The sequence below is a fragment of the Trachemys scripta genome, chromosome 15 (genome assembly GCF_013100865.1).
Source record: "Trachemys scripta elegans isolate TJP31775 chromosome 15, CAS_Tse_1.0, whole genome shotgun sequence".
Taxonomy (NCBI): Eukaryota; Metazoa; Chordata; order Testudines; family Emydidae; genus Trachemys; species Trachemys scripta.
In genome coordinates this window covers 20,148,597-20,174,935 of record NC_048312.1, presented here as the reverse complement: position 1 = coordinate 20,174,935, position 26,339 = coordinate 20,148,597, and the positions used below count along the sequence as shown (strand labels likewise).

General features: G+C 46.4%; 1 protein-coding gene across 3 annotated transcripts in view; it reads right to left on the bottom strand.

Moving 5' to 3' along the window:
* The window catches only part of GGT5 (gamma-glutamyltransferase 5), a 112,558-nt gene that overhangs the window by 13,393 nt on the left and 72,826 nt on the right, over positions 1-26,339 (bottom strand). For all 3 annotated transcript variants that reach the window (XM_034791266.1, XM_034791267.1, XM_034791265.1), the window contains 2 exons: positions 6,305-6,435; positions 3,374-3,466 (listed from right to left, as the gene is read on the bottom strand). In XM_034791266.1, the coding sequence (XP_034647157.1) occupies positions 3,374-3,466; positions 6,305-6,353 (142 nt within the window). In that variant the 5' untranslated portion in view covers positions 6,354-6,435. The remainder of the gene's footprint in view (positions 1-3,373; positions 3,467-6,304; positions 6,436-26,339) is intronic.

Sequence of the window (26,339 nt, the reverse complement as noted above, 5' to 3'; positions counted from 1 at the left end):
CAGAGCTGAGAATAGACACCCCACACACTCCAGTTTCCTGCCCTATGCCCTATCCAGCAGGCCAGTGTTTCAAACTGGGGCACGTGTATGGGGTCTTCTCCACATGCACCCCTGTACAGAGGCCAGTCACATTCACAGCCTGGATGCTGACCTGATCCCTGAAGGGATGGAGCAGTAGCTGTGATGATTAGTGGAAAGGGTGATGCAAAAACTAGATAGGTAAATAAGAGACTGCACCCTCTTAAAGGAGCCTATTCCCCCGCACAGTGCCTCTTGGATCTTCTGTTGGGACACCTGAGCTCTGTTCCTTTAAGAAACAATAATGGCTTTAACCTTTCTGTTGCTCAGCTTCTCGGTCTGTAAAAGAGGGACAACTATTACCTCCTTCCCTGGAGTGTCCTGGGGCTTAGGTCACTAGTGCCTGTAATGTGTTCTGAGTTCCTTGAATCTAGAAAAGCATTTGCGCAAAAGCAGCCAGGGGAGCTCTCTTGGCCTCTTCCTAAACAAAAGTATCTGCAGCCCAAGTTGAAGAAGCTACTTTTCTATTAGCTGTTAGTAGTAACAGCACTTGTCTTCTCTTTAAGGAGCAGGGTGGGGTGAGAGAAACCCTCCCGGTTACGGGTTTGTACTGGAACTCAGGAGACCTGGAGTCAATTCCTGTCTCTGCCACAGATGCCCTGAAGGATCTTGGGCAAGACACTCAGGGCTTAATTTTTCAGAGGGTCTGAGCACCCATTGACTTTAATTGTTCTCAGTGGGAGCTGCTGGGTGCCGAGCGCTTGGAAAATGCAGTCCTACTTTGACGATTACATATAAAAGGCACCTCCTTACTTAGCCGATCTGCCCCGTGTGTGGTCAGTCACCTCAGCCAACTTTAGGGACAAAAACTAATCTTTTAAAATGATTTTTACAACTGCAGAGTCAACACAGCTGCGAGACAGTGTGCTGGACTCTAGTCCAGGGGTCAGCAACCTTTCAGCAGCGGTGTGCCGAGTCTTGATTTATTCACTCTAATTTAAGGTTTTGCGTGCCAGTAATACATTTTAACGTTTTTAGAAGGTCTCTTTCTATAAGTCTATAATATATAACTAATCTATTGTTGTATGTAGAGTAAATAAGGTTTTTAAAATGTTTAAGATGTTTCATTTAAAATTAAATTAAAATGCAGAGCCCCCCGGACCAGTGGCCAGAACCCGGGCAGTGTGAGTGCCACTGAAAATCAGCTCGCGTTCCTCCTTCGGCACGCATGCCATAGGTTGCCTACCCCTGCTCTAGTCCTTCTTGTGCATCAACACCATTCCTTGCTAAGTTCAGTCACAGTAAGATCTGTGCAAATCCACTGACAGCAAGGGAATTGCATGGATGTCACTGAAAGCAGACTCTGAGAACAAGGAGGGTTGCACCACCACAGGGGGCCTGATTTGGCCTGCAGAACTTTTGCTCCTGGTAACAATGCAGGAGAGGAAAAATCCTGTTTTCGGATCTCTGGCTGAGTTTGGTGGGAAATCAGTCAGAAAGACAACATCTCTTTCCGTGCAAGCTTTGCACTTTGATACGGCGTCGCTGAGACACAAAAATGCCCCCCCCCCCATGCCATCTTTGCTGTCATTTTTGTGGAACTGCACACTGAGCCACAGGAAAGGACAAGAACAATGAAGTACAGAGCTGTCAGCTTTGACTGACAGATAATGAGCCTTGCTGTGGAGCCTGACCCTATAGGTCTTTACAACAGCTTGCAGCCTGCAGTCCTATAGTGATGTAAAAGTTTAACCAGTTAACCAATAACCTTGATGCGTATCGGTTTCTGTTAACAATTAAACTCTGTGACGAAGTGGGACTGTTCTTAATGTTTCCTCTGAATACCGTGTGTGTGCCTCAGTTTCCCCTATGCATTTCTTAAGTCTCTAGGTGGTGAGGAAAGGCCAGTGCGCATAAATCACTGACACTCTGTCTCCCTGGCAACAAATGGCCAGGGCCCCTTCCCCCCTGCAAGGAAATAGCTAAAGGTGAACAAAGAGATCAGGTGACCTCCTGGCCCAGGAAAGAGACAAAGCCGAGAGAAGGAGGGGCTGGAGGGGGTTTGGGAGTTGGAGCTACCTGGGGACTAGGAGTGAGGGCAGACGTGGGTGTCTGGCTCTCTGAACCCCATAATGGACCCGGCCGAGAGGTCCCGTTCGCCGCTGTACCTACAAGCTCTGTTTTAGACCGTGTTCCTGTCATCTAATAAACCTCTGTTTTACTGGCTGGCTAAGAGTCACGTCTGACTGCAAAGTGAGGGGTGCAGAACCCTTTGGCTTCCCCAGGACCCCGCCGGGGCGGACTCGCTGTGGGAAGTGCACGGAGGGACATATGCTGAATGCTCCGAGGAGAGACCCAGGAGGTGAAGCCGTGTGAGCTTCTTGCCCTGAAGACGGTCTGCTCTGAGGGAGAGGAGGTTCCCCAGAGTCCTGACTGGCTTTGTGGGGAGCAGTTCCAGAGCATCGCCCGGGGACTCCGTGACAAACTCCACTGAGTTCCCAGCTGCTGGCCCCGCGCCTGGGGCTCTGCTATTGCCCGCGCCCGTCCCGGAGTCCTGGCTGCTGGGATTCCAGCCATGGGGCCAGCAGCCAGGATCCCAGGTGCGGGGCCAGCAGCCAGGATCCCGGGCGTGGGCAGCAGAGCCCCGGGTGCGGGGCCAGCTCCCGGGCGCAGCCAGCAGCAGAGATCCCTGGATGCGGGGCCAGCAGCGGGGATCCCCAGGTGTGGGGCTGGCAGCAGAGCACCGCACAAAACGTGGGGATGCTGCAGCACCTCCTGCACCTCTAGTTCCCCGGTTAAACGTTTAACTGTGTAACTGATAGAATTTTAATTGGTTACACGGTTATTGTTTTTACACATTATTTACATCTCTGCAGCCCTATTGAAATACATGTGGCTATTCCCAGGAGTAACTACTTTGTGTGGGCGTAAGAGTCAAATCCTCTGTGCTCTTTCACTAGATGTATTAAAAATAACCCAACTCTGGGCCAATGCTGATATTAGGAAAAAGCTTAGAACTGCCTACATGCAGGGTCTAGTCATGGGGACTGACACCAGACCAACCCCAGAAGGTTTCCTTGAGGTTCAGGTTACCTTCCTCTCCCTAGGACGCTTTTTCCCTTCTCATCCCACAGATTAGTGGGGTTCAAATGCTTTGTCCATTCAGCTTAGAACTCAAGAGCAACAGCAGGAAATAATGAAGAAGAGTGACCCTCCAGAGACAATGGACTTCCCATAATGCAGTGAAATAGCGAGGTCCTCGATCCTCTCCCCAAATGCCAGGCAGTACCTCCCCCTCCCCCCCCTTACTGCACCAAGCTGTCTGAAAGGAAAACAGTCCAATTCTTGTCCTTACCTATTTGGAGAGGTAAACCATTACATTGATTTAACAAGTCTTGGTTGATATTTTCTGGAGCTTTTTCACGAGCGTTAATCACAACAACCTCTCCTGGAAATAAGAAAGGAAAACACATAATAATCTCTTCCCAGTGTCTGGTAAGTTTCATTCATCACAGTTAGTGGAGCAGAAAGCAAAGGGCTGGAGTTTATGCTTCTTTGTGGAAACGGGTGAGGGTTGGCGTCCCACTGGATCATGCACTTTGGAGTCCATGAAGTCCATCACCAGACCTGCCAAGCTCTCACGTTGTGTTTATGAAGCCTTCCTGCTGCAGAGTTTACGTCCTCCTAACAATTTTAAGAACAGTACATCTCATACTGCTGGTCCCTTTGGCTCTTCGTTTGATCCGAAAGCAAGATCATGATCCAGGATATACAGATGGGTTAATTCTGGCTCTATTGCTCTTAAAAACTGTTGCCCTTTTATGATACTTCAGCGGTGCAAAGAGGCATACAGTTGGCTTAACCAGTTAGCTAGGAAGTCTCATCTCTACATCGCTCCTGCGCTTGCTACGGGGGCATGGTTGCAAACTGCAGTCAAGTGGCTATTCATTGGCATATTGGAACCAGCATGCCAATGAATAGTTTCTCTTCTCCATCAGACTCCATGGCACCTTTCCTCACCAGAGAGCACTAGACTTTAAGAAGGCTCCATTTCAAAAGGACACTGCACTCTAAAAGAGGGGGGCAAAGCACCCCAACTTATCTTTCACCTCAAAAGACAAAGGAACCGAGCACCTTGGACTTTGTGGGAGATCCTGACCAAGGGGTCAGTCAGCCGTCTTGCTAGGAGAAGCCTAAGAAGCTCACCTTGAAACAAGACTGTCGTTTGGTTAAATCTTAGTCCCTAGACAGCATTTTTCACTTTTATTTGCTTATAACCATTTCTGACTTTATCCCTTACATCTGAGCTCACTTAAAATCCTTTCTTTTCATTAATAAACTTGTTTATTTTCCATCTAAACCAACCCGGTGCTGTGTTTGAATTGACGTAATCATGAATTCTAGTTAAAGCAACAGACTGCTGGGGTTCTGTCTCTTTAAAGGAGCAATGGACTGTATTACTTCCCTAACTGTACCAGGAGAGGGCTGGACATTTCAGGGCAGACAGTTTGGGGGAAATTCGGGAGTAGGGGTGGCTTGGCTAATAATAACCAAGGCTGCTGGAGACCAGGGAGTGGCTGTGGTGTAACAAGCAGGCTGCTGGAGTTGCTGAACCAGGGTGGCTTTTATCACACAGATACTCAGTGCATGCTTGTATGCTGGCTGGGAGCACCCAGACTGGCAGTTACAGCAGCAGAGCATTTTAAGGCACTCAGAGTTACAGGACAAATGGTAACACGACCTCGCACTGGTGTGGGTGGCACCCTAAAACGTGACAACCATGCCCTCTCTTATTTGCCTCTGCATACTGTCCATACAAGTCCCTGAAACCATCCAATACTCCATATTCATCTGCCGCTATTGGAAAGACACTCCATTTTCCCAGTGCAAGCCAGAGAGCAACACAACCTTGGACTTGCAGCACCATATACATGCTTACAGGCTGGCTACTGATAATCATTGTACCTGAGGTAGGCTAAGAGGCGGGACATGTGTGCAGATTATATTATCATGCAACAATAGACCACACTACTGTAATTCATATCTGCAATAGAAAGCGCTTAAGCCCCTTTCATGTGGCAACGAATGGGATTCTCCCACCGGAAAAGGGAAAAAAAGTGAGGTGAAACGGTAGACTTTTTAGGAGGGCGTTGGAACCACAAATGAATGTTGCATTTTGGGATTGCAGCTGGAGTACTGTCTGTACCAGTATCAGTATGTGTGTGCCCATGCCAGTACACTGGCAGAGGGTTACAATGCTCTGAACAGGAGAATAACTATGTCAGCAAAAGTGGAGAGTTTGGTTGGTAGGAGACAACACACCAGGCTGTGCTGAGAAAAAGGAAAGTTTTGCCAGCACAGCTTCCTAATGTAAGTCAGTCCTGCGTATTTCCAGACTTTGTTACGTAGTTGGTTTGTTTGCTTTAAACTACAGTGTTATTCTTACTACTAATTTCTATAGGCTATGTCAGCTGGGTTAAACTAAGACGCTATTAATACGCTGAAGCAGGAACACAACAAAACGTTGAGTTCTAAAAGCCAAACAAACAGACAAGTCTTACATCAGGGCCTGAAAGTGGCTGGACTTGAGCATAGCTAGATTGCCAAAGGGAGTAAGTTGCAAAATTAGAAGGCCTGAGTCTCCCCAGTCTGTCTCTTTGTGGAGTCCCTGACACCCACACAAAGTACTGTTCTGAACTGGCAGCCTTTTGTAAAGGACAGACACAAGGTGCTGCAAACTTGCCATGAAGCATTAGGTCCAAGGTCTCACCAGACGTGGAGAGTCACATTCATCCCTCAGCGCAATCACAACAGGTCTGAATATGGCCCAGAGTATTTACACTTAGATTCTCATAGCAAATGCTTCCCTTCTGATCTCACCTGCATTGGCTGAGCATAAGGTGAGCATCAGCCCTTCAGTTAGCTGGGTTTCGGGCCATTCTGGCTTTGCTCTAATGCCTGCCTAATGTTCAGACATGGTTGGGTTTTTCACCTTAACACCTCCAGGAGATTTCTTTGTGAATTACTGCGATATCCTACTCACCTGTTGTGAGTGACGGATATCTGTTTGCAGCCGTCGCTGTACTGTAACAGGTAGTTAGGTCTGGGAATACGATACCATTCTAACCGGGGAGTGCGGCGTTCATAGAAAAATGCTTTGCCTGAGCTTCCAGGACATTGGCTTCTACAAGGCTACTGAATGAACATGCTGGTGAATAGACTCTAAAGGAGGCGTATGCGAATGCTATGGGAGAGTTCCCTGAGAAGGGACAGGCCCTTACCATACCTGTAGTTGCATTATAGATGGTAAAGATGACACCTCCTCCCAGGCCCATACTCTGGGGGTTCAAAACGGAAGTGCAGACCAAAGCAGCAATAGCAGCATCCACAGCTGAACCCTTACGTCGTAGGATGTCCCTGTAGGAGAAAGGAAGAGAAAATCTTGTGCAAGACCAGCCAGCACAGAACTGAGCAGGCTCGTGGAAGAGCCTTCCTGCTTGTAATGCAAAGGATATACAGGTGGCAAGGTGAGAGAAGTCAATAGTTAAGTGGACTGAAGCAACGGGGGTGATGTCACAGAGTCACCGGGCAATGCTCTGGAACTGATCCCTACAAAGCCAGTCAGGACTCTGGGGGAGCCTCCTCTCTGTGAGCAGACTGTCTCCAGAGCAAGAAGTTTACACAGCTTTGAGCTTCCTGGGTCTGACCTCGGAGCATTCAGCATCCCCTTCCACACCGTGTGCTTCCCGCAGTGAGTCCGCACAGGTGGGGCTCCTGGGGAAGCCAGAGGGCCCTGCACCCCAATTCCGCAGTCAGACGTGACTCTCAGCCAGCCAGTAAAACAGAAGGTTTATTAGATGACAGGAATACAGTCTAAGCCAGAGCTTGTAGGTACAGAAACAGGACCCCTAAGTCAGCTCCATCTTGGGGCAAGGAGGCCAGGGCCCCATCTGGGCCAGAAGGTCACCTGATCTCTTTGTTCTCCAACACCTTCAGTTGGCACCTTTGCAGGGGAGGGGCCCAGGCCATCCGTTGCCAGGAGACAGGGTGTCGGCCATTCTCTGTGCAGACAGCACCACACAGACCCTCTAAGGCTCTGCCACAATCACACACCCTTATCCCACCACCTAGATACTTAAGAAATGCATAGGGGAAACTGAGGCACCCACACAGTATTCAGAGAAAACATTAAGAACATTCCCACTTCGTCACAGTTGATTTCACAACACAGGGGGAAATGAGTTACAGTAGGTGGGAAAGGAAACTGGAGAGAACCCCTGGAAAAAGAGGTAGCAATTCTGTGTGAGGATCTAAAATCTGTACAAGGAAATGACACAGCTGGACATGAAGACTTATTTAGGCTGAGCTGAAGGATGAAGAATGAAAATAGCGAACAATCATCGGAAATTGCTACAGCTTTTTAAGCCACAGCAACCAGGCAGATCAGGAAATGATCATACAAAGAGGAGGAAAGCTATTGAAAACCAGAAGCCCCCCAGGAGAGCACAGCACACTCTATAATGCAGAGCTGAAGTCTTCACAAAGTATCTTAAGTAATGTAATGTAAGTGATTTGTGGCTAGTTCAACCGCACTACGTTTTCAGCTTCTACGACAATTAGACAAGGCACCATTTGGTTATTAAATACATCGTGGGGGGAAGGGAGAAGTATGGGTTACAGGTGGATGGGAAACAAGTCCCAGATCTGAACACCAACTCCGTGGAAATTCAGGATCTGAGTCTTTGCTCACTAACAGCAGTGTAACCCCACTGGCTTAAGTGAAGCTACTCCAGACTTACACCAGAGTGAACGAGCTCAGTCAGGGCACTGGATCCCAATCTAGGCTTCATTTCAAGCTCAATCCTCACTATGGAGCGGTGACCAGCGCCTCCAAAGTAATGGCTGGATCCACAGATCTGTTCCAAATCTCACTGTGCTTGGAGGAAGCTCAAATCCCCACTCACTGCAGGCCAGGCATTTCCATGTCTCTATTTATAACATATTCTGGGGCCCTCTCACCATCTTCCCAATACTAAGGAATTTAGCCTCACAACACTCCTGGCACACGCGGCAGTATTCTTCCCATTATACAGATAGGGGAACTGAGGCACAGAGAGGGATTTGGGGACCTGCCCAAGTTCACACATAGCGTTTGTAGCAGAGACAGGAACAGAACCTAGATCTCCAGTCCAGTGCCCTACCTACAAAGCCACCCCTCTTGTAGCATGAGTTTAACCCCTAATACAACGAATGATGTTGCTGTTGAATGATTATGAAAGTACCTTGCTCCCCTCAGATGAAAGGAGCTTTAGGAGTGTAGCTCAGTGGGCCAGCTTAGCTCTATTATATTCACTGCTTTGCATTATATTCAGCGGTAATGCAAGGAACCTAGAGGCTTGTATCCTGTAAGACATTGGCTTCAGAAGTTAGCATGAGGCTTGAAGCCTACGAACTTTGGCATAAACTTAGGTAACGCATAAGTTTTGGGGAACTGGAGGTAGAGTGTAGGAGGGAATTTTGTCCATAATGACATCAGCCAACCACAGAACATGAACTGACATCGGCTTCTGGAAGGTTTTGGACGGAATATCCGACCACAAGAGTGCCCTGGCAACAAATTGACGTATATGATAATGGGGTGAAATCATAAATACACTAACCTATAGAAGAAGGACACCTTAACATTGGTAAGGGGAGGAAATACAAATAAGGAAGAGGGGAGAAACCCCTATTGAATATGCATTAGACACGGGTAATGTCAGCATAACATATTATAAAAGTGGCATCCCAGCCTGGGGAGAGAGATGTAGCTCTTGGGAGGGGCCAGAATGATGGCCACTGGTGAAGATGAAGAAGGTGACGGTGATGAGGAAGATAATGGCTAACATTTCAGGTTGTTCTGCAAGGGATGGTGTGAGTATGGATGTTCAGATGTACTTTCTGTATTATCTCTAGCTACCTTACCGAGTTAGAGTGTGTGTGACTTTGCTAAATGTATTAATAAGTTATTTGGAAATATAAAAGATTTCCTGTAGTGTGAGTGTTGAACCTGGGCACATCGGGGCTCCCAACTATATAATTTTAATAATACTGGGCCTGATCTTGGGACAAGAACCTGTCAACCCTCAAAGTGATACAGTAACTGGGAATTTTTATTCATAATCTATAGATCAGGCTACAGGAGTGAAGCATTATTAAGATGACGTATTTGCATGGAGGCTAAGCAACAGGAACTACCCTTCTTACTACTGCACCCTCCTACAACTCCGGGTTAACCTTGAGTGACTCTCCTAGTGGCAGATTCAACCACCCCAATTTTCAGTGCTGCCAATCCTAAATGTTCAAAAGGCACGAATCAGGGCCCCCAAAATCATAAGATATTATTGAAAACCCTTGTGACGTTGTGCAGTCTATATGGTTTTATAAAAACATAATAAGAAGTGAATATAATGTAACTGGAATAGTTTTATAAAAACATGATAAGTGAATATAATGTAACTGGAATATGCTTCATACAAAAGGTCTCTTGTAAGGTATCATTACAAAGCTTATAATCTACTGAGTGTGATCATCCTATTTGTATAAATGTACCACTCTTGTATCTAAAACTAGAAATATGAAATACAACTCTGAAGGCCTATTGTAATTATGCAAAGTGTGGGCCATTAATAGTGGTTTGGAATCTTGATGAATCTCCCATTAACCAGGACCATTGTCTGCAGATGGCTGTGTTTACCTGTTAGTCTTCCTGTATATGTGAGTGCTGGCAAGTGGGTAATGAAGCCTTGCAGTGACATGTGATCATGTCACCTGAACTGGAATCCATCTTTAACCCGGTGCTTTTCCACTGGGGGGGGGAGGCGGGACCCAGATGGACAAAGGGTTCCCGCCTTATGCAAAAGATACATAAAGGGGTGGAAGAGAACAGAGGGAGAGAGGAGCCATCATGAAGAATCCCCTAGCTATCACCTGAGCTGCAACAAGAGCTGTACCAGGGGAAAAAATTGTGCCCAGGCCTGGAAGGTGTCCAGTCTGAAAAAAAGCTTACTGAAACATCTCTGAGGGTGAGATTATCTGTATTCAGTTTGATTAGACATAGATTTGCGCATTTTATTTTATTTTGTTTGGTGACTTACTTCGTTCTGTCTGTTGCTACTTGGGACCACTTAAATCCTACTTTCTGTATTTAATAAAATCACTTTCTACTTAGTAATTAACTCAGAGTATGTATTAATACCTGGGGGAGCAAACAACTGTGCATATCTCTCTATCAGTGTTATAGAGGGCGAACAATTTATGAGTTTACTCTGTATAAGCTTTATACAGGGTAAAACGGATTTATTTGGGTTTAGACCCCACTGGGAGTTGGGCATCTGAGTGCTAAAGACAAGCACACTTCTGTGAGCTGTTTTCAGGTAAACTTGCAGATTTGGGGCAAGTTATTCAGACCCTAGGTCTGTGTTGGAGCAGACGGGAGTGTCTGGCTCAGCAAGACAGGGTGCTGGAGTCCTGAGCTGGCAGGGAAAACAGAAGCACGGGTAGTTTTGGTACATCAGGTGGCAGCTCCCAAGGGGGGTTCTGTGATCCAACCCATCACAACCCTCATGATTTTTAAGCCTAACACATGTGGATGCCATTTATTTCCCTTCTGGTTTTAGTGTCTTTAGGGTGCACTTAGGTTCTGTTTTCAAGCTTTTCTCTGCAACTGGGAAGGCTAGAAACTTATTTTTTCAAATGAAAACTGAGATTCTCACCTAACCACATGCCTCCAGAAGCTGCGGCTTTAAGAAAAACACCTCATACCACGACAGTCGGCAACAGTGAGGTTTGTTTTCAACCACTCCTCTGCTGGCCAGACAAGGACGCCAAGCAAAGACGTTGTTAACTCCACTCCCTGCCCAAGACCAAAGCATGTCACCGCCACAACACACTTCAGACGGTATCTGTTGGCTCAGTAATCTGAAGTTGTTCGAGTAGATGCAGACCTGTATTCCGCATTGGTGTGCACGCACCCAGCGTGCCGGTGCGAGAGCCTTTTGCCTAGCAGTGCCCATAGAGGGGCAGCCCTTGCGCCTCAGGGCTGCGGCCCCTCCCCGGCTACATGAGGCTGTGTTGCCCCGACCCTCCTCAGTCCCTTCTTACCGACCGTGGCTGGAGTTGAAGATCTGTCTGTGATTGTAGTCTTACAACCTTGCATTTACTATAAGCCTAATTTACTGTACACAGGTAATTAGTTAGTAGTTAGATAGCATTAGTCGATAGTGTTCCCCCTCGATGCCCTCACCAGGCTTTAAACACTGTCCTTGCGTGGAGAGGTGATCCCCAACAGCGACCCCCCGTCCCCACCACGGTGCATGTTTTGTCTCAGTGAGGCCCATCTTAAGAGTGCTGTTTGATCGTTTAAAAAGCAGACTCAGGGGGCATGGGACCTTTGCCTCAAGCAACACCTGCTTCAACAGGCCATGCGGCCTGATCCGGTACTAAGGTCCTCCCAGGAGAACAGCGCCTCCATAATCTGGATGTCAGGTGATGTCTAGTCTTTTATCTAGACAGGACTAAACCGTTTCGTGCTTCACCTCACCTGTTTGTGTCATATGCAGACTGCATGAAGGGGCAAGTGGTCTCAGCACAGACCATCTCTAGATGGGTAACATCCTGTACCAAGTCTGTGTATAAGATAACTTCAGCTACACCTCCTCAACGGATATGGCTCACTCCACAAGAGCACAAGTGATATCGATGGCATTCCTCAGTGATGTGTCCATACTGGACATTTGCAGGGCTGCCATGTGGTCATCTATACATACATTTACAGACCATTATGCTATTACTGCATCTTTAAAAGTGGACGCAGCCTCGGAAGGGCAGTCCTGTGATCTCTATTGCGTAGACTCCAAGCCCTGCCTCTAGACTGGGGCACTGCTTGTGAGTCACCTAAGTGGAATACATGTCTGCATCTATTCAAAGAAGAAACGGTTACTTACAGTAAGTGTGGTTCTTCGAAATGTGACCCACCCTTCGTCCCCTCTGTACTGGAGTCTCCTCTCATGGGCTTTCGATGCCAAGGAACTATAGGGGGGGTCAGGGCAGTGCCACCTCATATCGCCAGGAGGTGCGATCGCTGTCTTCTACGCAGCCTGCTAGGCTAGGCAAAAGTCTGCAGCTCCAGCGCACTGGGTGCACGCACATCTAAGCGGAATACTTGTCTGCATCACATCTCGAAGAACCACAGTGACAGCAAGCAACCATTTCTTTTCTCATTAAAGTGGGTCCCCCCCGCCCCCGGGCCCTAGTAGCCTTAGAATCAAGCAGCATGGAGCTAAGGATTAGCAACAGGATATGCACAATATTCCCTGGATGCTACTCTCTGGGAAGAGTAAAGCCTCGTCTCCACTAGAAACGGTTTCCCAGGATAGTTATATTGGTAAACCCTCTAGTTTACATTGGCACAAAGTGCTTCTGATGATAGAGCTTAGTTCCCTGAGTGAAATAAGCTATCCCAGCAAAAGCACTTTTATGCTGCACCTACACTAGGGCTTTTACAAGTATAGGGCTGTCACCCGCACAAAAGTCACCCTTCTACTCAATCTTACTCTACTAGAAAACGTTTCTACTGTAGACCTGGCCTAAGAGAAAAGGGAATTGCATTGAATCTTACCCCACTGATCACGAGCCACCTCTGCCTGTGGGGGCTTGTTTCACAAGGACCTCTCAGAAACACAAGTATAAAAAAAACTTCATTCGTTTGGATCTGCAGGAACATTCTTTGTGTAAACAGGTGGCCCTTACAGTTGGGAATTTTCCATTAACATGATCTTGACTGATGTACTTAAGTCATGCTAAATTACTCTGATAGCTGATCCCAACGCAGCCCAAGCCAGGAGTGAAATATCGGATTAGGACACTAGCTGGGGCATGCCGGCACAAGCAGCTCTGTGAAGGCATCAGGCTGTAAAATTGGGTCCCTGTGTGTATCACTATTTATATTTTGTTATTTGCTCAAAACCATCCAGGATTAGCGACTACTAGAAACAGAATACTGAACTAGATGGGCCATTGGTCTGCTCCACTGGGGTTATTCCTGTGCTCCCACAGAAATCACTGGAATCTCTGTTTCAGAGACCAGGTTTCCAGCCTGGCTTTATCTCTCAAGTGGAACAAATCTGCCACTCTCCACTTGTTCCCTGAGGGGAGCTTCCATGTGAAGAAACAGCAGTGAATGCAGAGCCCTGGGTTGGTTAAAGATGTGTTGAAAGATCTGTCTCTCTTCCCTACTTCCATCCCTTATAAGCAGGGTCGGCTCTAGCTTTTTTGCCGCCCCAAGCCAAAAAAAAGGGGTGCCGGACCGTCGAAGCAAAACAAACAAACAAACAAAAAAACGGCAGCCGCAGGGAGCGCGTGGAGGGCGGCCAAGGCGGCTCACAGGGGGGTGAAGGGCGGCGCCCGCCCGCTCCCTCCACTCGTGGGCAGCCGGGTTCTGCAGCCCACTCACAGCCGGGCAAGAGGGGTTCCCCCCCCGCCTTGGGGTGTCTCTCCCGGCTGGGCAGGCGGAGCCCCCGCGGGCTGCAGGAGGTGCTGGCTCAGCCGCTCCTTTAAAGTTGGCTTGGCCGGGCCAGGCTCAGAGCGGCGGGGGATCAGAGGCCAGCGCAGGTGGCGGGGAGTGGCGCATCCCAGGGAGCCCGGAGGCATGGTGAGCGGCGGGGATTGCTAGTTTCTGCGCCCCCGGGTGGGGTCCGTGCCCCTGCAGGGCTGGGCTGGGAGCAGAGGGCGGGGAGCCGGCCGGAAGTCCGGGGAGGCTGCCAAAGCAAAAAAAAAAAACCACGACAGGGCGACCGGAATGTGCCGCCCTAAGATTGGCTGGAATGCCGCCCCTTACAATGTGCCGCCCCAGGCACGTGCTTTCTCGTCTGGTGCCTGGAGCCGGCCCTGCTTATAAGAAGTTCCCTTCACTGCTGGACAGATGTAGAGTTTTTTCCCTAGCATAAGAGGTTTGAAGGGAGTAGGGACAGGATTTCAAATATAAAAAGCCTGTGACCATCATATGAGCTGCTGACCTTTCTGTAGAAGAGACCACAGATTCCAGCACTTGAGTTTACCGCTATATTTATAATTTATGACAATGTTTGCAATTCCTATAAACCACATTCACCATTGTCCTATGGCCCCCTTGGCCATTATCTTTTTTTTAGAGCAACACAGATAAATCCCTCACACCCTCCTGAATATTTAACATTATGTGAGAAATACCACAACCTAAAAAACCCCTAGGCCCTCTTCATTCACACACCATACTGGTTGCTTATCTCTGCCAGAAGATGAGCAGTTCTTGCATAATCCCAGGAGATACACAGAGTGTTTACCCTTCATGGACAATTCTTTCCACCCGATCCAAACACACATGGGAATTCAGAGCCAGTGCCCTCTGCATTTTAAATGCATTAGTTCAGTGTACTCCTGGGACACATGGCCAGAAAGGGTTAAGCAGCTCGCAGGCTGAATGACCCAGATTCAATCTTTAGAGACATGTTAGAAAACTATGTAAATGGTAATTAGGGTCATTTCATGTTAGATGGGCTAGAATTTTGAAATGCAATCCTGTATTGTTAGAGAATTAGAGGTGATCCTAATCGCATGTGTTTACTTATATCTTGTTACATGTTAGCCATGTAAACAGACAGTTCCTGTCTATTACTATAGCTATTGATTCAGAGATAAAAAGGAAATATTAACATTTAGATGAAATATGAGAGAAATAATGTAATTGTCTGAATGTTTCTTTAAAGTTTGTGGTAAGCTGTATATGAACTACTTAATGGGTAAATTACCTTATGTTAATCCATGTAGTTAATTACTGGTGATATTTGGGAACCAGAAGGTTAATCAAAGACCTATTTTTCACCCAGGACTGTATGGTCAAGAGGCTGCCAGAAAACTGTATAAAAACCTCTTGGGACCTGATCCTTTCATCTCAGATCTGCTTGAGGCTTTATGCAGGGGAAGCTTGACTGAGATCTCCAGTCCCATCTGGATCACCTTGAATATGAACATTGGACTAGATAACCTATGGACTAATTCTGAAAGAACTCTTTGCAGCTACAAAGCTCACCATCATATGAATCTGATCTCAGAACTGCACTCATGTCTGTATGCATACTGATCTTTTAACCAACTCTCTCACTCTTTTCTTTTTAAATAAATTTTAGTTTAGTTAATAAGAATTGGCTGTAAGAGTGTACGGGGTAAGATCTGAAATATTCATTAACCTGGGAGGTCATGTGTCTGATCCGTTGGGACTGGTAGAACTTTCTTCTATGGTGAATAAGATTTTCAGTAATCCTCATCATATTTGACTTGGGTGTCTGGGTGACCTATTGCTGGGTTGCTTTAAAGGAACTCTGTTTTGGCTTCTGGGTAATGAGTAGGGTATTATAGAAGCTGTATGGAGGCTAGCTTGGTGGATCTAAGTACTGGAATGACCACTACCTCTGGGGATTGTCTGCCCCAGTCTTTGCAGTTTGCCCTAATTAAGTAATCTCAGTGTGGCTCCCCTGGGACCCCGGTGACGAATCTGTCAGCAAGTTGGAGTCTATAAGTCACACGCATACTCCCAAGGGCCTCAGTCTGCTGCTTAAGCTTTTAAATTCCCAACAAAAGCAACATTTATTTAACAACAGCAACACTGTGTGATAAAACACTTTTTAATTACTACAAACACTTCTAGAGCTTTATAGTAATGCCACAGATACAAAATGGTGAGACCTCAGCCTATAGTAATGCACTCTCTCTAGCATAACTTGACACAAGTTAATAAACTCAGGCAAATTCAAAGCTTTAAAATGTGATTCCAAATGAGATCAATGAGAGGTGCCCGCATCCAGGCCTAAGAATGAAAATAATAGTATTTGTACATTAAATAGTCAGAGTGTTCCTGATATCAAGGACTCATCTTGTGGATCCCATTGAAGTCTGGTTAGAACACATGCAAAGTCCACTCTTGACTCATGAAAAGTCACTACTCAAGCTCATTAACTGGAATAAGTCATTCACAATCCAGCCCAGTGCTGATGAAGGTACTTTACTAACCTGGGCTGTGGCAGCAGAGGGAGAGGGGGTGCGGGTGGAATCCTGTCTGCTCTTGGTTAGGCAAATTGCGAGCTGTGGTTTCTGCTAAACTCTATTCATTTTATATTCATTTGCTTCATCCTTCCAACCCACCCCAAACATTTGTCTGTTGCATCGTATCTCACATGTTGTGAGCCCTCCGGGGTAGGAACTGTCTTCTTTTTTCATGTCTGTACACCACGTAGCACAATGACTAGAGGTGCTAGGTGCTACAATAATACAAATAATAATCATGTTGTCAGAGCTAAGTAGGAAGCAATTCCTTTTAACAATCTGCAAGAGGATCATGCATCTTCCTGTCAAAGTAGAGCATGTTTTAATGTTTAATCCGTTGTTTTGTTAACACACATTAACTATGTTATGAAACCTAGACTAGATGGCCCTGAAAATATGCAGTGTTTAATGATCCCTGAGTGCTTTACGTACTCCTTTTACTGACTGATGAAAACATATGTGGTAGTGACTTTACTCACATGAAATGCAACCATCTCTGTGGTCAAATACAGCATCTGTCCAAAAGCACTTCTTACTATTTCTCAACTGAAAGGTGACATTTCAAGAAGCTCAATGCCCCTCTCTCCCAACACTACATAAGGGCACTGGGCTGATGTTGAGGGAAGGTTGTCACGTACCGTATCAATAACACCATTTCTTGCAGCATCTGGGCTTTTCCTTAGGCCTCGCATCCACGTACAAACCCAGCCTAGCTTATGAGTGCTGCAGCTGATGAAATCATAGTATTAGATGGCCTAGTTTGAATTTTGGCAACCTTTTCATACCTTGGCAACTGCCAATATCTTGTTCTGTTACTGATGATGATGGTGTGGGTTGAGACACTCGGCAAACACAACTCTTTTAAAGGAACCTTTCCTGTAACTAGGGTAGGTTTTGTGGTTCCATTGATCCTCGATTTCCATCAGAGGCTGCAATTCCCACCGTCTCTCGTAGATGAAAGAATGCCCCAACACACTAGACTCCTGCCCAATTACACATTTTTCTCTCTACAATTGGACTTGTAGCACCAGTTGCAAGGAAGGCAGCAGAATTCAAAGGACAGGCGCCATCCAGAGCTTCAAAGCAGCACCACTAATATGAGGTCTCTGCTCTATTCTCAGCAGCACCAGACAGTAAGCATTGACCCTTGGAGCGTTCCCGGCAGCAAGAGCAGCAACTGATGAGCAAAGGTCTGTTAACAGGGAGAGACTGTTTAGAGTTTAACAATCCCTTCAGGGGGGAGCAGCAAAGGAGAATAAATAAGAGCTTGGCTCCACTCCACGTCCACATTTCATTCCAGTCTGTTAAAGCAGCCCCAGCCAGAGGAGCTCTTGCAGAGGAATCCAGAGGGATTTCTTATGATGGATTCAGGAGATCGCAGTGGAGAACAATCACAAACAAAAGATCAAGCCAGCGTCTCCCTCACAATGCCAGATGGTTGTTCCCAGCAGGGGTCTTACAACCCTGGCTGGCTATGTGGTGCCTTAAGGCCCTGTGTAATTGAATTTAAAAAAAAAATTCACAGCAGTGTCCCAGTTATGGGTTTTATTTTCGTGGGATATGTAATGATGCTGGCTTTGGTGGGATACTTCCGAGAGTGTCAATTCAGGACAAATTGCTTAAAGCTGGGCAGTTACAGCCCAAGGCTGAGGTTCTTTTGCACGCCAAGACAAACCAAACCAGCCAATCAGAGAAGACTTTGGTCTCACCCCACTGGCTAACCATAAGTCACACAGGCAATTCCCATAGACACTCCAGTTTACCAGTATCACCACCAGTGCCACTCATTATGGGGACAAATGGTTATGAAAACCAATACCGCAGTAAAAGAAAAAAGGTTCTCTCAATACCAAAGGACCAAGCCGCAGATCCAGGTCAATATACAAGTTAGATCTTACCCACAGATCACGCTGTTGCCAGTCCTTTAGAATCTACAATCTAAAGGTTTATTCATAAAAGGAAAAATATATGGATGAGAGCTAGAATTGGTTAAATGGAATCAATTACATACAGTCATGGCAAAGTTCTTGGTTCAGGCTTGTAGCAGTGATGGAATAAACTGCAGGTTCATTTAAGTCTCTGGAATACATCCACAGTTGGGATGGGTCACTCAGTCCTTTGTTCAGAGCTTCAGTTTGTAGCAAAGTCCCTCCAGAGGTCAGAAGCAGGATTGAAGACAAGATGGAGGAGCTGCAGGAGCTTTTTATAGTCTCTTCTCATGTTGCCTTTCTTTCTTTGTTCCAAAGACAAACTATCCAGCACATGGCATGGAAAAACCTCAAGTCCTGTCCATAGGCATGTCCCTGCATGCCTTGCTGAGTCACAAGGTGTATCTGCCTTCTCTCAGTGGGTCAATTGTATAGCTGATGGTCCTTAATGGACAATCAAGCAGGCTAGGCAGTGCTGATGCCAGATTGTCTAGGGTGTCACAGAAGCGTAGCATAAGTTTGAAATACGGACAGTAGAGAATCAATACTTACAACTTTAAATACAAAAATGATACATGCATACAGATAGCATAATCATAACCAGCAAACCATAACCTTGTCTTAGACACCTTATTTGACCCCTTTATGCAAAATTTGGTGCCACTACAGGACCTTGCTTGCAACAATGACCTATACGGTCCCAGTTCATATTAATAACGTCACAGGATATGAACGGCCACCAAGGCCCCTCCCCCCCCAAACTGCCACAATATTCCCAGCAGTGGGGAGGTAAAGCCAGGCATTCCTGCTGAACCCATGGCTGCATTTGTAACCTTTCCCATCAGTTGGTTTTACACCTGCAAGGACCTATATGGTGCACAGCAGAGGAGGCAATCTCATTCTGCACCAGAGGCTAATTGTGTGCACGGAGGTCAGGTTAAACGTTGGGCATAGGCCTCCACATAGACAGGGTGAGGTTCAAGCACAGGCTAAAAAAGGTCTGGGCAGATAAGGACCAATTTTAAGGAGCCAAGGATTAAATGTAAATACCTATAATTAAAAACGAAGTGTTTAGATGTGTAGGCTTTGCTGCTGCTGCTAGGTAGGGCTAGCCTGGTGGCCTCACACATCAGTCCTGCTTATCCATTTCTACCTCACACAGAGATGATCGGAGCCATGCTGCTGCTTTCGCTACTGTCCCTGCCCCTTCCCTGGGACTTTCTTTTTTTCTATTTTTACTAAAATTGTAAATGTTCCCGTTTTTTGCCATGTCAAACAATCGGGCCTAGTTATGATGCAGGCGGCTATAAAGCTTCTAGAGCCCCCTGCCTAAAGCCAGTTAACGAACAACTCCTGCAATAGTAGCGGCGACTGGGTAAATTCTGGGAATGTGAAGGCATTAAACACTCTTGGGAGGTATTTCTTCTTCTTCATGCAAGCTTGGGCCTGAAGACGATACCAGCCCTTGACTTGGCTGACTCAGATAGCTTATCAAGAGTAAAGGCAACAGCTGTTCCTATGGAATGTTTAGTGGCCAAGCTGATAAGTCTTAAACTAGGAGGAGATCCCTCAGGATGCGGAGAAAGATTCACAAGAAACACCAGAGGTCTTCAAAACTATAAATGACTTTTATAGCGTATCCTTGGCTTATGAAGTGGGATTCATATTAATGTGAACATTGCTTGGCTGTAAAATTTTTGGCCTTCCTAGCTCCCCCATCCTTTAGGGGCTTAGCCACAAGGAAACTAGCAAAGCCCCTGGGGGATGCTGTTTCGAAAGAGACTAGTTTCCAGCATTCTCTTTAGTATGTACTGGGGAGGTTGGAAGATTGATGGCTGCTGGGAGGGAAGGTCAAGTCAAGATAGGATTCCCGGCTGTATTGATTCCCAACTGGCCCTGCCTTTCCTCTGCTAGGAACAAACTCTTCTTCTGTGGTCTACCTTTCCAAAGCCCTCTGTCACCTCCTGTTGCTGGCTCATGCCCCCACTTTCAGTTTCAGAAACAATAGCAGGCAAAACAGCACACCGCAGAGGTGGTGGTTGGGGCGGGTGGGTTTCTGCCTAGAGCTCTGAGCAGGAAGCCCCACCAGAAGGTGGATGGAGGCAGGCGGGGATGGGAATACATTGTCTTTTGTCTGCTTGGGAGGAAAAGCCTCTTCTAATGTTCACACTGGGGGTTATAATGACCTAAAAATGCAGAGAAGGGAAAGGCTGCACTGTGACTGGGAGATTCAGGCCATGTGTGGGGGATGGTACCTGGTCTGAATACACCTCTGTGCAGAATGCTAAAGACAAACAGATTCCTCAGGATTCATGTTTAGATACTTCTCCATCTGTACGCTTTGCGGGCCAAGGGGGAAAGAGACCCCATTGTTGGAGCTGGACTGAGGCCACAAAATTCACATCTGTGGATTTCAAACATCTATGGCTCCCACAAAGGAAAAGTTTGGGTGCACTCAGGTTTCCTGCTCAATCTACTACATACGCTCTCTGTCCAGGGTCTGTAGACTGGATTGGCAGGAAGAGACAATAATATAATCGTCCTATCCCTCTCTCCATCCCCCATAAGCATACCATTACACCACAAGGGACCTAGTCGTCTTTCAGCACTGGAAATCCTTTTATCACCCAGAAGCCAGAGATGATTTTCTTTAGCTCCTGAGTTAGTAACAATAAATCTAGCACCGAATCTTTGAGTGATGCCAGTAAGGACAGTGAGACTTCACATATGTACAGCTTCTGTCTCGAGAGGATCTAAAGGGCTTTAGAAACATTCTAGTGAACCAAGCCTCAAAAACATCCACGAGGTGGAATTATTATCATCATAACTGGGGAAACCGAGGCACGGAGAGGTTGCAAGTTGCCAACCACAGGTTAATTGAAGCGCCTGGAATAGAACCCTGGAGGGCTGAGTCAGCTTCCTCAAACCACTGAGTTATACTGCTGTCGAGATTCAAGTACAGGGTCAGGTCAGTGAAGGAGACAGACTTTCCTCAGAGCATCCTCCCATCTCCCCAGCTTCACTCACTGGTGCAGTTCCAGACAAACACTTCATTAGAGTGGGAAAGAGCAGTGCCCAGAGGGCTTTGTCCTCTGGACAGGGAACAGCTGCTCCTATTATAAGGGGCCCAGTTGAACTTCTCTTGAAGTCAATGGAATCTTTCCTTTGGTTTTAATTGGAGTTGGATGGGGTCTGGGTTGCTTCTTGGCTCCTTGGAGCTCAGATCAAGTGTTGTATTAAACATTATTTATCAGACAGTCAGGAAGCTTGTGAGATGCTGCAGTATGTAATGCCACAGGAATCTCATCTCCAGTCATTAATGGCTCCTCATTGTAAAGCATGTGGCAGACACTTTATTAAAAAAATATTTTGACTGAAAAATAAAAACCAGCAAAGTTTCCAAATCTGGAAATAACTAGGTCAGGGTTCAGGAGAGCTGCATTTACTTTAGGGATTTGAGCCTTTGTAATCACTTGAGTCACTTTCATTCAGTACTGAAACAGAAATCCAGAGATCAAAAACTGGATAGCGTCAAAGCGACATGGGCTGGAGGGAGCTCTGTGTGGGATGGTGGGGAAGAGGCGATGGCCGCTCCGACACAGAAGTGTGAGCCAGGTGGCGAGGGCAGGTTTCAGAGACACTATAGAGGAAGTAGCAATGGGATTTGGTGAGAAGCTAGATGGTAGGAACAGGCTGAGGCTCAAGGCTGATATTATGTGACAGGGAGGGTGGTGCAGTTGCTGATGAAAAGAGGAACCAGAGAGAAGGGAAGGTTTTGGAGGAAAGGAAAGATTATCAGTTGTGTCAGAGGTCAGAGAGGGAGCTCAGTGTGTGGGAAATGGGCAGAAGCAGGGAGGTGTATGCAGGGCCGGCTCCAGCATTTCTGCCACCCCAAGCAAAAAAAAAAAAAAGCCGTGATCGGCAGCGGCAGTTCGGCGGCAGGTCCTTCGCTCCTAAAGGGAGTGAGGGACCTGCCGCCCCCGAATTGCCGCACGTGCTGCCCCTCTCCCTTGGCTGCCCCAAGCACTTGCTTGTTAAGCTGGTGTCTGGAGCCGGCCCTGGGTGTATGGTGCAGCGAGGTAGATTTCCAAGTCACCAACATAAAGGCGATGGCTGAAGCCCTGGGAGCAGCTGAGGTGACTGTGGGAGAAAGCCTGGAGGGAGGAGAGGAGCAGACTGTATACAACAGTCCCCACCACAGCATTGGCATCTGAATAGGAAAATCCCCATGTTAGCTGAGCTGGATATTCCATTCGTTTCCCGTGGCTTTCATGCATGTGCCCCACCAATGCAATAGCCCTGCTCCCTGAAGCAGGGACTCAGAAACACCACCACCAACAGGGTTTTCTTTATTGTCCAGTCTGAAATGCTGGACAGAAAACAAAGAGGTGTGGAAAGTACTCCACTTAGGAGGAACAATCAGTTGCACACATACAAAATGGGAAATGACTGCCTAGGAAGGAGTACTGCGGAAAGGGGTCTGGGGGTCATAGTGGACCACAATCTAAATATGAGTCAATGTAACACTGTTGCAAAAAAAGCCAACATCATTCTGGGATGTATTACACTGGTCTACAATTTTTGAGAAGTCGTCTGCTTCAGAGATAAAATGTGCTATTTATTATGTATTTTGATGTGCTGAATTCAAATATGACAATTAAAACAACTGATTGACTACTGTTTCTAAGATATTTAAGTTTTTACATTTTATGTCTATGTATATTGTGTAGATAGTAGAGTTTTAATCATAAATTGTAAACCTAGGTCTTTTCATGTGTTTATGGATGCTTTACATGATAATATTTCACCTGTCCTGTTTATGTAACACTTTAAAAATCAGCAAAAGGGTTATATAAATAAAATGTATTATGAAACAAAAGGCAAAAAACTATTATGTACATAGTTTAGTCCTATTCAGTGTCTACTCGGCGCTTCTTGGCTTGTCTCTTGTATTCATTACATGGAGCATCTCTTGTCACTGTCCAGCAATAGTCTGCAAGTATTGATGGGCTCCATTTGCTCTGATAGTGTTTCTCCATTGTTGCAATGTCCTGGTGAAATCGCTCGCCGTGCTCGTCGCTCACTGCTCCGCAGTTCCGTGGAAAAAAATCTAGATGAGAGTGCAAAAAATGTATCTTTAGTGACATGTTGCAATCAAGGCTTTTGTATGCCTTGAGGAGGTTTTCCACCAACAACCTGTAGTTGTCTGCCTTGTTGTTTCCGAGAAAATTTATTGCCACTAACTGGAAGGCTTTCCATGCCGTCTTTTCCTTACCACGCAGTGCATGGTCAAATGCATCATCTCGAAGAAGTTTATGAATCTGAGGACCAACAAAGACACCTTCCTTTATCTTAGCTTCACTTAACCTTGGAAATTTTCCACGGAGATACTTGAAAGCTGCTTGTGTTTTGTCAATGGCCTTGACAAAGTTCTTCATCAGACCCAGCTTGATGTGTAAGCGTGGTAACAAAATCTTCCTTGATTCAACAAGTGGTGGATGCTGAACACTTTTCCTCCCAGGCTCCAATGACTGTCGGAGTGGCCAATCTTTCTTGATGTAGTGGGAATCTCTTGCATGACTATCCCATTCGCAGAGAAAACAGCAGTACTTTGTGTATCCAGTCTGCAGACCAAGCAAGAGAGCAACAACCTTCAAATCGCCACAAAGCTGCCACTGATGTTGGTCATAGTTTATGCACCTCAAAAGTTATTTCATGTTGTCATAGGTTTCCTTCATATGGACTGCATGACCAACTGGAATTGATGGCAAAACATTGCCATTATGCAGTAAAACAGCTTTAAGACTCGTCTTCGATGAATCAATGAACAGTCTCCACTCATCTGGATCGTGAACGATGTTGAGGGCTACCATCACACCATCGATGTTGTTGCAGGCTACAAGATCACCTTCCATGAAGAAGAATGGGACAAGATCCTTTTGACGATCACCGGAACATGGAAACCCTAACATCACCTGCCAGGAGATTCCACTGCTGTAGTCTGGAGCCCAACAGCTCTGCCTTACTCTTGGGTAATTCCAAATCCCTGACAAGGTCATTCAGTTCACCTTGTGTTATGAGGTGTGGTTCAGAGGAGGAGGATGGGAGAAAATGTGGGTCCTGTGACATTGATGGTTCAGGACCAGAAGTTTCATCCTCTTCCTCGTCTGACTCAAGTGAGAATGATTCTGGTGCATCAGGAACCGGCAGTCCTTCTCCGTGGGGTACTGGGCGTATAGCTGATGGAATGTTTGGATAATGCACAGTCCACTTTTTCTTCTTTGACACACCTTTCCCAACTGGAGGCACCATGCAGAAGTAACAATTGCTGGTATGATCTGTTGGCTCTCTCCAAATCATTGGCACTGCAAAAGGCATAGATTTCCTTTTCCTGTTCAACCACTGGCGAAGATTTGTTGCACAAGTGTTGCAGCATATGTGTGGGGCCCACCTCTTGTCCTGATCTCCAATTTTGCAGCCAAAATAAAGGTGATAGGCTTTCTTAACCATAGTGGTTATACTGCGCTTTTGTGATGCAAAAGTCACTTCACCACAAACATAGCAGAAGTTATCTGCACTGTTCACACAAGTACGAGGCATCTCTGCTCACTTTGGCTAAACAGAAATGTGTCCCTTTGCAAAATCAAACACTGACAAATAAGAGAGCACGACACTGTATGATTTCTAGAGCTGATATAGGGCAATTTGTTCAGCAGAGTGATGTAAGCTTCGTTATGATTGCATCATCCATGACTTCTAGGAATAACATGATGCAATTCATATCATGTATGACGCAATACCAGCTTCAGATTGCATCATTCATTGTTTTGCCTAAAAAGCAAGTACTGTCCAAACCCAGTCATAGATTTATTCATAGATCCAGTCAAAGATGTATTTTAGTCATTTCTGGTTTAAATTGAGATCCCTTCCCTTTATAACTCACTTATCCTCCGCCATTCCCAAGTCAAGGGTCGTATATACTGACCCAATAGCATATCTTGAAAACTAGAGCCAATCAACAATTTTAAGCATCATTTTCGTTCTCAGTGACCCAGAATTAGTAAAGTTTGACTACATTTATTTCAGAAGCATTTTGGCTGTAGAGCAGTGTTATAAGCAAGGCACAAGAAGTAATTCTTCTGCTCTACTCCTCGCTGATTAGGCCTCAACTGGAATATTGTGTGCAGGTCTGGGCGCCACATTTCAGGAAAGATGTGGACAAACTGGAGAAAGTCCAGAGAAGAGCAACAAAAATGATTAAAGGTCTAGAAAACATGACCTATGAGAAAAGATTGAAAAAATTGGGTTTGTTTAGTTTGGAAAGGAGAAGACTGAGAGGGGTTTACAAGTACATAAAAGGTGTTACAAGGAGGAGGGAGAAAAACTGTTCTTAACCTCTGAGGATAGGACAAGAAGCAAGGGCTTAAATTGCAGCAAGGGAGGTTTAAGCTGGACATTACTAACTGTCAGGGTGGTGAAGCACTGGAATAAATTGCCTAGGAAGGTTGTGGAATCTCCATCATTGAAGATTTTTAAGAGCAGTTTATTTAGACAAACACCTCTCAGGAATGGTCTAGATCAGTGTTTCCCAAACGTGGGATGCCGCTTGTGTAGGGAAAGCCCCTGGCGGGCTGGGCCGGTTTGTTTACCTGCCCTGTCCGCAGGTCCGGCCGATCGCAGCTCCCACTGGCTGCGGTTCACTGCTCCAGGCCAATGGGGGCTGCTGGAAGCGGCGCGGGCCGAGGGATGTACTGGCCACCACTTCCCGCAGCCCCCATTGGCCTGCAGCTGCGAACCGTGGCCAGTGGGAGCCATGATCGGCCGGACCTGTGGACGGGGCAGGTAAACAAACCGGCCCAGCCCGCCAGGGGCTTTCCCTACACAAGCGACATCCCAAGTTTGGGAAACACTGGTCTAGATAATACTTAGTCCTGCCATGAGTGCAGGGGACTAGACTAGATGACCTCTTGAGGTCCCTTCCAGTTCTATGATTCTATTCAAATCTAGTCTAATCTATTCTAAGTGAGGTTTGGCTGAGGCTAGCTAGAGACCTGTCCTTGTATCTGTCTGTCTCAGGAACCTCTCTGGCCCACATCACCACAGTACCTGAGCACCTCACAGTCATTCCTGGATTTACCCTCACGGCACCCCTGTGAGGCATGGAGGGAGAACTGAGGTACAGTGAGAGACTTAACCAAGGTCACCCAGAAAGTCTGTACTGAAACCGGGTATTGAATCCCACTCTCCCTAGCCACCCATGTGGCTCCCTAACATTGG